This window comes from Ochotona princeps, chromosome 3 (genome assembly GCF_030435755.1).
Source record: "Ochotona princeps isolate mOchPri1 chromosome 3, mOchPri1.hap1, whole genome shotgun sequence".
Taxonomy (NCBI): domain Eukaryota; kingdom Metazoa; phylum Chordata; class Mammalia; order Lagomorpha; family Ochotonidae; genus Ochotona; species Ochotona princeps.
The window spans coordinates 90,902,660-90,913,844 of NC_080834.1; the positions used below are offsets into that span (position 1 = coordinate 90,902,660).

The 11,185-nt window shown below is 56.1% G+C and overlaps 1 protein-coding gene across 1 annotated transcript; it reads right to left on the bottom strand.

Moving 5' to 3' along the window:
* Window positions 1–3,368: 3,368 nt before the first annotated feature.
* Window positions 3,369–10,178, bottom strand: ZDHHC19 (zinc finger DHHC-type palmitoyltransferase 19; the record flags this gene model as incomplete). The annotated part of the gene is made up of 7 exons (XM_058661345.1): window positions 9,919–10,178; window positions 9,518–9,633; window positions 8,926–9,065; window positions 8,068–8,240; window positions 7,664–7,769; window positions 3,854–3,939; window positions 3,369–3,498 (listed from the first exon to the last, which is right to left on the bottom strand). Coding segments are annotated over exons 1-7 (897 nt in total), but the record flags the coding sequence as incomplete, so codon positions are not given.
* Window positions 10,179–11,185: the final 1,007 nt, after the last annotated feature.

An 11,185-nucleotide genomic window follows, 5' to 3' on the forward strand; every position in this document is an offset into this window, starting at 1 on the left:
GCCATTTGCACTGGCCCCCTTGGGTGGGGCAGCAAAGGCAGAGTAGGGTGGGGTGAGCCTGAGGCAGCCACTATCTCCAGGCAGCACAGGACTGCCTGCCATCTTATCACACCACACTGCCCCTGCTTGCCAGGCTCCAGGGGCCACAGTCAGGGCCCTAGGGTGACTGCCTCGTGAACAGCCCCAGGGCAGCGACGGCAGGCTGGGCTGAGAGATACCCAGCTACCACCACTATGTGTCCAGGAGGGCCCCAGAGGCTCCAGCTGTGACACTGGTAGTTGTGGGGGCAGTGGTGTGTGTGACAGACAGTCGGATTGCTGTGCCCAAAGTTCCCCTTTAGGCTGAGCACAGGGACTAGCAACAGAGCTGAGTACCTGTGTTCACCACCCACCTCCCAGCCCGCGCTATGTCCTTCCAGAAGGCGTGAGGGAAGTCTGGCTAAGGGTCGGGGGACTGCCTCTGGGCTCTCCATCCCAGACTGCAAGCCCCTGCCTCATATTCTACAGCCAGCCAGTGTGTGGGGAGGGTGGATGGCATGGCTGGGTGGTCTCTCAGAGGTGGCTCCAGCTGCATGAGCACCCAGTAGCCCTGCAGGCTTGGAATTCGCCCTGGCTCCCACCCAGAGACAGCTGGGCCCAGTGGGGAAACAGAGAGTCAAGTCAGGGTGTTGAGAGAGACACCTCACTGCTGGCTTAGGACTTGGAAGGCTCCCGGGTGAGCTGCCTCTGTGCTACAAGGCAGGTGCAGGCCTGCTGTGGAGGAGGCTAGCAGGGGAGGGGCAGCACGCCCCAGAAGCAGGCCCTGGCCTGGACGGCCACTGTGGAGCTGCGGCTGCAGGTAGGCTGCACTCCCACAACCAGCCAGTGCCCCCTCCATGCTCCTGCATCCCCAAGCTCTGGGATCTAGACCAGGCTACCCCAAGGGCTCTCCTATGGGGAGTGGCCTGACAGCTCCTGGACTGCCCCCATTTTGCTGTCCTTTTTCCCACTGGGTAGCCACGGCTGAGCTAGGCTCTCCTGCATACACAGGTGTACACACACACACACCCCCAAGCCCAGGCTGCCCTGTGTCCTTGACCTATGACCTTTCCAGACCTAGGCCAGCTGCTCCAGCTGGGTCTTAATGAAGACCCCAAGACCCTGAAGCTCCTTGCAGCAAGGGCAAAGCTGCACTGCATACCTCCCCCTCACACACCCAGACTGCCAGAGGGTACCCCAGCCCCACCCACAAGCCAAGGGTTGCTGAGTCAGCAGAGATAGGAGTTGAAAGTTGAAAGGACTCCATTCCCAAAGCGGTGGGGGACCAGAGAGATACTGCGACAAGAAAAGGGGAGTGAGATAAGTCTGAATCCTTGCAGCTGAACCAAGAGAGCTGGCCAGGAGCCCAGCTTAGGGCCACAGCCAGGCTGGTAGGCAAGGCCACTGCCTGAACAGGGAAGGGCCTGGGACCTCCAGGGGCGGTGGCGGTGCTGGATGGAGGGTGGAGCCTTGAATAGGGGTTCAGAGATGGAGCCAAGCCCGCAGGTGGTCACCCCCTTGGGAGGCTGGGACCCACCCCCAGGGATGAGTTCATTCTCTGATGCTAAGCACACACACGTAATACTTTCACACGCGTAATACTTGTACACAATGTGTATGTGCACACACAAGCACTTGCATGTGCTAACAGGAACACACATCCACATACATGTACAGGTGTGCTCACACATACACACTTGCACAATGCATGTGTGTACACATATTCACACACATGTGCTAATAGGCATGAACACCTGTGTGCATATGCTACATGCATGCACACACTTACATGCATACATGGGTTTGTACACGTGTGCACACACACACACACACATACTTGCACTGGCCTCTAGCGAGTTCCTGGAAGCCTTTAGGTGACCTCCTTCCCCCTACCCTGGATACAAGAGCGGCAGCCAACAGTGGCTGAGCCTTCAGGCCCCTCCAACGGCCCTCCCACTCCATAGTTAACACTGAACCCTTCGGGGAGACCCTGGGTGGTCCATCTGCGGTGAGGGGCAGATTAGAGCCCAGTCTGAACCAGGATTGCTCTCCCTGTGGACACCCTTGGGCGACAGAGGGAGCGCGGGCGCGGGGAGCGGGGAGCGGAGTGGTATGCTCTGGCAGCCTTGAAGGCAACCCAGGAGCCTACAAACTCATAGGGCCTGAGCCAGCACCTAACCTCCTCTGTCCCCAACACACACACACACACACACACACACACACACACCCCTACCAGCCGAGACAGGGTTCTACTGTGGGGGACGGGGCGTGCCCACCTCTATGTTGCCCGGGGGCTGGGCAGCCATGAGGGACTCCCCACCCTATGGCCCCCCAAGGCTCCGGGGCCGCAGTCGGCTGCCGCACGCGGATTCTTGGGCATCCGGCGCCCCCTGCAGCCAGAAGGCGGAATCCCCTTACAGACGTTGTGACTTCTCTACCTCCAGCAGTCACCTCAGAACGCCTCAGCACTAGCTGGAGGATGAAGAGAATGTTTGGCTCTGGGTTACAGAGCCAGGCAGTGTTGGGGGCGGGGGACGGTGTGTCTGAACTCGGCTCCCCACGGGTCCCGTCCCTTCCCTCCCACGGGGGTCCTTGCCCCAGCCCCTTGAGCCCCCTCCCTCGCATGCATACACGCAGGAAAGGCGCGCACAGTAGGGCGGGCAGCAGGAGGCCGACACAAGGCCTTTAATGGGCACTTTAGTCGGGAGAGTGGGCAAGGGCAGGGCGCAGCCAGGCTCAGGAGGCGAGGTCCAGGGGCGGGCGCTCCTGGCTTCGCGGCGTGCGCAGGGGTGATTGAGATGCTGAGCGTGGTTCGAGGGCTTCCCGCGGCAGAGGCAGCACTGGGCTGGCGGAGAGCTAAACAAATCCAGGTGTGGTGGAGATGGAGGGGCTCTCTCCTCAAGCCCTTGTCCCACACTTACCCCTCCCCGGCCTAGGCAGAGCCCTGGGTGGTCGCCTCCAGGGCGCGCTACTGTGTGTGGAAGCCCCTTTCTTTAACAGAAGTTAACCACGAGAGTTCCAAGGCAACCTGCCTTGGAAGAAAAGGACCCTCCCCCCTCCAAGCATCCTAAGCTTCTACTGGCCTCTCAGTTGTGGGGGACAGCTGAGGGCACCCAGGCCCACAACGGGTGAGGGTCTGGCTCTCGGCAGGGAGGGCAAGTTGGTGTTGCGCCCAGACTCTGTGTCTCCGGTTGATCCCTTCAGCGTCACCACGTGTCGGGCTCTAGGAGTTCTCGTTTCAGGAGCAGCCTGGAGGACTGGGAGCTTCCCCACACCTGCACAGCCTGCAGCTATCCCTCCCAGCACACACGCACACACGCTCCTCACCTCCTGGAGATCCGCCCCGTGGCAACCAGGTGGCTGGGGCTGAGGGTCGGAGGGAATTGGAGGGTCCCTATGTATACAGGGGCTGGCGGGGAAGTGCATAGGCGCCCACTCGGGTCCCACTGTTCTCTGCAGCCACACAGCTTCGGCCATGTACCTGGGGAGCCACAGATGCGGGCAAGTAGTCATTGCCCCCTCAGTCTTATTCCCCTCTGCACCCCGTTACCCTATCCCCGCCCCAGCAGCCCAGGGTGCAGTCCCGTGCTGAGCTAAGCCAGTCTTGCTACCAGGCTGTGTCCCTCCACCCATCACTTCCCCCAACCTGTTCCCTGAGACAAGAACCCACTCCCCACCCCCCAGGCGAGTAGGGTAAGGAGGCCACCACTCCCTCACCCAGCACTCTGGAGAAAACCCCAAAGGGAAGCCGGGGTTGTGGAAGGCAGGCAGGAAGTGGGAGGATTAGGAGCTGTGCCAGGGGCCCCTTTCCTGGCCCAGCTGCTCCGAGAACTCACTTGGGTCCCAGCGGTGCACAGATGGCTAAGTACCAGTTGCTGACACAGCCCTGGTCAAAGGGGTTGTATCCCTGAAGATATCTGCGCTGGAGGGAAGCAGAAAAGAGGAAGAAGTGCTCAGAACCAGCAGGGATGGCCATGCTGCCCCACACCCCGCCTGGCACCTCCCCCCCCCACAATCTGGGCAGCCCAGCCAGAGCGGCAGCCAGCTGGACGCCAGCAGAGTGAGGCAAAGCTGCTCCTCTCCTCGGGTCCCATCAGAACAGCCTCCTCCTTCCCACTTCAGAGCAGTTCTTCTTCTGCCTCATTGGGGTCCACTTTTAGCCCCCCTTTGTAGCCTCCTGCCCCTCAGTCTCCCTAGGGCCACTCCTGCTGCCTTCTGTCGCTCAGCGGCATCCTACCCCTACCCCAATCTCCTCTTCCCCTTCAACTCGAGAGGTGCCTTCATGGTTTTCACCGTCTCCAGGGGCAGAGATATGGGGACCCCATCATGTGTTCCTAACAGCACACAGAGCAGCAAAGGTCAAGTCCTCCCTGGCCAGATTCTCCTGTTCAGCTCCTGCCCATGGGCTTTGCTCCATCCTTGCTCCACCCTAGGCCCAGATCCCACCCTATTTGAAGAACTGTAATTATCAAGTGCCCAATCACAACTGGAAGTGGCCCAACATCACCTGCCACCCCCAGCCCACTCAGCCCACAGCCTCCACCCCATCTTTGGCCACCCCCCAAAGACTTAGACGTTTACCACTGGTCTCCACACGGGAGAGCCAGGACCCCACGCAAGGCAGCTGTTGTCAAAGGAGGGAGAGTCAGAGCAGGCTGGGAACTTCCTGCTGCAGCTGGCAGGCCACACTGGCCATCCAGCTGGCTGAGGTTCTGCCTGCTAAAAAGGGTTCACAGCATTTAAGAGAAATGTGCGGGGCCAGTGCTGTGGTATGACAGATTAAGCTGCCATCTGCAGCACTGGCATCTCACACAAGTGCCAGTTCGAGTCCCAGCTATACCACATCCCATGCAGCTGCCTCCTAATGCATCCTGGGAAGGCAATGAAGGATGGTCTGAATGCTTGGGCCCTGCCTCCACGTGGCAGAGAGAATCTTCTGGTCCCTAGCCTTAGACCAGTCAGCTCTGGTCATCGCAACCATCTTGGGAATAAATTGGAGAATGGAAAATCTCTATACCTCTCCTCTCTGTAAATCTGCCTTTCAAATAAAAATAAAACAAATCTTTTAAAATGTGTCACAGGTAAATCCTGACTTGTTAGACTGCCACAAATGATGAAGAAATGTTGACTTTATATGCAGAGTAGAGAAATGCTTAAATAAAGTATGCATGTTGGATAAATTTATAAAGATTAGCCAACAGACCGGAGGATCTTCCTCTCCCCAACAAGGCACTGTCCTGGCAGCTCTGAAGGACCTTGGTTCCAGTCGTGGGCTGTGTCTGCAATACCCTCATCCTCCCTGGTGCTAGAACCAACATGGGCATCTTCATGGCCCATATCCCTTTCCCCAGTTCCTTGCTGTCCCCCAACTCCTCCCCATCTCCACCCCCATCTTCCAGGGACCATGGCATCAGATCTTTCTCTATTCCCTAAAGTGTCCTTGACTCATTGCTTCTTGGTTCACTCAATCATTCAGAAACACTCCAAGATATCACACATGTTCTGGTGTGCTGGGACTGAGAACACACCAAATAAATAAATAAATAAATGTCACAGCCAGCTCTGTCTTTATCAGCAGTGAGGGAAGCTGTGACGCAGGGTGCCCCCATGCCCGGGGGCAGTGGTCAGTGCAACGCAGGAATGGGATTGGAGGAGCAGACAAGTGAAAGGACAGGGAGCCAAGGTCATGGTGCCAAGCAGCAGCTGGCTTTGGCCACTTAGGCTGAAAAGCGCCAAGGAAGGAACAGAATGAAACCTGGGCCTAACAGAGGACTACAGTAGGGGGAGGGGATGCCTGCAATGTTAAGGATGGGGACAGGTTCCAGAAACAAGAACCTGTGACAGTCACACTGAGAAGAAATGGGCACCAACCTGATAGTAACAGTCAGACCTGGGACGTTCACCTGTCCCAGCTGCCCCTCTCTGTGGCTTACCTAAATCACCCCCTGCCACCCCCTTTAACCGACAAGGGAGCTGAGGCCTGAGGCAGCTAAGTGACCCACCCCACATCTCTGAACTGGCGTTGCTGCAACTGGAGCTGCTGTGGCCCAGTTCCGGAGCTATTAACCCTGATCTGGCATGCTCAGGGAGGAGGACATGCAGAGGGCTGGAGGCGGAGCCCCTGCTATTAACCCTGACCTGGCATGCTCAGGGAGGAGGACATGCAGAGGGCTGGAGGCAGGAAAGAACTGAAAGCTCTAGTTTTTTAATGGACAAAAGGTTGCAAACACTTCACCAAAATTAGATGGCAAGTAAGAACATAAAATGATGTTAAACATCCTGAGTCATTAGGAAACGACAAGTTGTAACTACAATGAGATATCATTAAATGTTTGTTAGATTGGCTGACATAAAAAGCAAGAAATAAAAAATGTTCCTGACCCCATCAAATGTTGGAGCAATTGGAATTCTCACACCTTGCCGGAGGGAAGACAATGTGCTGTGGCATAACAAGCAAAGCTGACACCTGACACACTGGCATCCCACAGGGCCCTGGTTCAAGTTCCAACTGCTCCACTTCCAATCAAGTTCCCTGTTAGTGTGCCTGCAAAAGCAGAGGAAGATGGTCCACGGGCTTGGGTTCCTGTATGCAAATGGGAGACCCAAAAGAAGCTCCTGGCTACTGGCTCTGATCTGGCCCAGCTCTGGCTGTTGTAGTCACTTGGCATGTGAACCAGCAGATGGAAGATCTCTACCTCTTCCTCTTTCTTTCTATAACTCTGCCTTTCAATTAAATTCAACCCCACTGTTGCCACTGCTGCTATCCTCAGATATTTGTCCAACAGAAACGGAAGCAGAAATTTGCATGTTGTACACAATAGTTTTATATTTACCAGAAACAGAGACATGCCAAGCCCCCTTCACCCAACACATTAGGGGAGTGACCTGTGTTTATCTATTCACAGCGACAAAAAAGCAAGACTCTACTGATACCAGCAACAGCATGGCTGAAGCCCAAATGCTTTATGCCAAGTGAAGAAAGCCAGGGTTCGAAGGCCATGAGCCCGTCTAGATGAGAGTTCGGAAAAGAAACAGGTGTAAGGGCAGAAAACAGGTCAATGACAATTACCAGGAGTCACAGCAAGGAGGAGAAGTTGACTACAAAAGACCATGGTAGAATTTCCTGGGGTGTAGGTTGTGGTGGTTACAGGTGCATGCACTTGTCAGAAACTAAAGACTGTACACACTCAAAAGGGTCAAATTTTACTGCATGTCAAGTAGTTCTTGATAAACCCGACTTTTCTACCATGGCTCCCAGTTTCCATCACCTGACTTTCTGGGCTTTTGTAGTTTGGTCATGCCCACAAAGTCCACCTAATTGCCCGAGCCAGCTTTTAAGTTTAGACCCTCTGTCTCTGCAGGGTCAGCGCTATGGGTCCTTCACCTGCAATAGCCAACCCTCCTAAGTGGCACATCCTGAATGTCTGCGCTGGCCCAACTAGGCCCAGGCCTCAAAAGAACTTGCACACAGGATTCCCTAGGTGCAGGCACCCAGGAGGGGGGTGAAATTTGTGTCTTTAGGAGCCAGAACAGGAAGGACCATGGTGATAGCGTTCTCAGGGCCAAGGGGCAACAACAGAGGAGCAAGAGCAGACATCCTAGAAAGTGGGGTCAGGGTCTCCCCCATGGTCTCGGCGGCCATGTACCTTGCCCTCATAGGAGCGCTCGGCCGCGCTCACCGACAGGGACTGGATCAGCAGCAGCAAGAACAGCGGCACCAGGAATCCTGCGGCAGGCACAGCCACCAGGATGCTGCGAGCCTGCTAAGGAGAGGCGCCACCTGCCAGTGCCCGGCCCTGCCACCCCAAGCTAAACCTCACCCCCACCTGGCCGCGCCTCTCCTGGCATCTGCTACTCTGCGATCCCTCAGGCTTCCTCCTGGCACCAACCCTTCCCTGATCCCGCCCCCCTCAACCTTCACCTAATCCCAGATCGGTCCTCCCACAGGCCCGTCCCTCTCTCTGGCTCCTCCCTTCCTCCCCCACCCCCGACTCTGCTCCTCCCTTGGCTGCGGTGAGTCCCCAGCTCCCGACGTGGCCCGTGTGGATACGCCATGGCCTTGTCAAGGCAGAAGGGCAGATGGCTGGTGTGCACCAAGAAGAACAGGCAGGTGGCCAGCAAGGCGCCCAAGTAGAGGCAGAGGGACAGCACGAGCAGCATGAAGTACCGGAAGTTGCGCTGGCCGATGCAATTATTGACCCACTTGCAGTGATGGTCAAAGTCCTGGGTGACAGAGAATACAGGCAGATCTCAGGATCTGTGGTCTGGCCCCGCCTCCGTCATCTCTAAATCTTACTGCCTTCCACACCCCCTTTACAACACCTGCCCCTGCCCTTCCCTACCTTCACTGGCTGATGTCCCTAGGGAGAATACCATGAAATCTTTCGCACTAGTATTTCTGCTGTTGGAGCACAGTTAGGGGCTCTATGGCTCCTAAAGTGACTTGTCCCAAGATGTTCCCTGTCTTCTGTGACACACAACCTACTGCAACTTGGTGGTGGTGGTGGTGGCAGTGGGGGTAGGGGGAGGGCACAAAACCCCTTGGAGACTCTACCTTGTGACATGTTGGATGAGGCTGAAACTGTGGCCTGGGCAGATGAGCCTGTGCAGAATGTGCTCATGGAAAGGTTGGGCGCTCAGAGCTCAGGAGGCCCAAGGAGGTCAGGATGAGCTCCCCAGACCAAGATGCAGCCAGCCCAAGGGCCTTGTGTACCGACAAGCAGCAAGCACAGATGTGAGTGTCATTTGTGCAGGCAAGGGTTAGCCTGGCATGGCAGATGTAAACACAGAAGCAATAACCAAGGAAGCCTGGGTGTTACTGCCCTCTTTGGCCTTTTGCCCTGGGAGTTGGTTTTACTCCTGCCCCTGAATGACATATGTTGGGGTATGGGCAGCTGGTGGCACTCACCTCCACGCAGATGTTGCACCAGGGACAGTGGCAGGCCCGGGGCGGGCGGTGGAAGCAGCATTTGGGGCACCACTGCAGGCGGAAGGCTCTGTGGTTCACCCATACCACATGCACTGTCATGGGACTCTGCTCCACAGAGCCTGGGATGGGAGGAGGGCAGGAAAGGGGGGTGTTGGGTAGTGTCACAGCATCCCTGGGCACAGGAAGGATGTAGAGATGGTGGCAGAGGACTCTGTGTCCCCTGGGAGCAAGCTGAGCCAATTGAGCAAGACTGGTAGTCAAGGGGGAATATGCTGTAGCTCGGGCCTCTGAAACAGCGATCCATGCTTCTGCGCATGTGTGTAGTAGCAATTTTTAGGAGAATGTATTGGCTTCTTTCCCCTTAAGGCAACTGGTAAGCCTTCAGCACTATGTTTATCTATACCCTGGCAGACTGGGAGATGGTATGCCAGGACCTAAGCAACAAGTGTATGGGGGTGAAACAGTGCTGAGGCCAGAGGAAGGGTGGTAGGGAGAGCACTCTGGGAGTCATCGCTGCAGACTCCAACCCCTAGGGCGGCTACCTCCTTCTCCCAGGGGACGGAGGCCTCACCTCGATGTAAGATACCAGGGTCTGAGAAGTTGAGCCAAATGAGACTAAACAAGGTAGGGATGAAGAGGAGGCCTGTGACCAGGGCAAAGGCCCAGTTCCCATGCTGAGCCAGCCACCTGCAACTGAGACCAGAATCAGAGTCAAACCTGACCCGCAGCAGCCGGAGCTCCCCTCCCCTGACCCAAGTTCCTGGCTTACAGGGGGTCGGCACCCACAGGGGCTCACTAAACATCTCCAGCATTACCAGCCACCTGCAAGGTACTTCCCCAAATGCGAAGTCCCCCTGCCCACCTGGAATCTGTTCTGGGCTCCCAGGTCATGCCCCTGCCTCCCTGCTCTCATGAGCTGTTCTCCCCACAGTCTGCCAGTGTGAAGTCTGACAGCTAGCATGGGAGACTCACGGGAAGGCGAAGAAGAGGCCGCTGAAGACGACCAGCAGCACCACATTGAAGGCGGCGAACAGGCTTGGGAGGAACCAGCCAAGTGGGCTTGGAGGCAGATGCCGCAGCTCCTTCTCCATGGGCACCGCTTCCCTCAGCAGTGGCATGGCTGGCTATCCCGGGTCCCCAGGGTAGATGAGAGTCACCAAGCACCCTTCCGTCTGTTGGTGCCTGCATCCCCATGACCACAGCAGCGTCGGAAGCCACAGTCCAGGCTAGAAGGAAAGGAGTGGGTCTGAGTGTGACATCATAGAGGCTGAAGAATGGGGGCTCTGGCTGCTTCCAATACCTTCCAACACCAACCCCCCTTCTCCCTTCTCCCAAGACACATACACATAGGAAGAGGGCCTGCCCCTGTGAGTTTGGCTTTATGACTGACTGCTAGGATTTGTCCCCAGGAGGTCCACTGCTCCACTTGGTCTTCAATGTATCAATGTTCAGAAGTCATGGATGATTTAAGAGGTAGTGCAAGTCCTCTCACCCCCAAGGGATATTGTTCCCATGAGACCTCCTTCCTGGGAGACTAGGTTGTTATGGAAGAGCAAGACAGGTCCTTCCCGTTCTCAGTGGCTTCCTGTCTTTGCCATCCCATCGGTCGCTTCTCCAAGAGCTCCTGCTGTGGTGTCATTCATCATGTTAGGATGCAGAGAATTTATAGGATCACCCAGGCTTGGATTTGCAGCCACCAGAACTTTCAGCTACATAAATCCACTTTTTTTTTAAAGATTTATTCATTTTTATTACAAAGTCAGATATACAAAGAGGAAGAGAGATAGAGAGGAAGATCTTCTGTCCGATGATTCACTCCCCAAGTGACTGCAACGGCTGGTGCTGCACCGATCCAAAGCCGGGAACCAGGAATCTCTTCTGGGTCTCCCACACAGGTGCAGGGTCCCAATGCATTGGGCCGTCCTCAACTGCTCTCCCAGGCCACAGGCAGGGAGCTGGATGGGAAGTGGGGCTGCTGGGATTAGAACCAGCGCCCATATGGGATCCTGGCGCGTTCAAGGCGAGGACTTTAGCCACTAGGCCCCCAAAATCCACTTTCTTAATAAAGTACCCATCCTCTAGGATTTTGGGAGAGGAGCAGAAAATGGGATGGGCTGACCCAGAGACCACGTGACATGAAACACGTGGGGAGGAGGTTGGGGACTCGCATCCTTTCAGACCCAAGGCCAATCAAAGCAAGCAATCCTCACTCACCCTGTTTCCATGTCCTCTTTTTGGT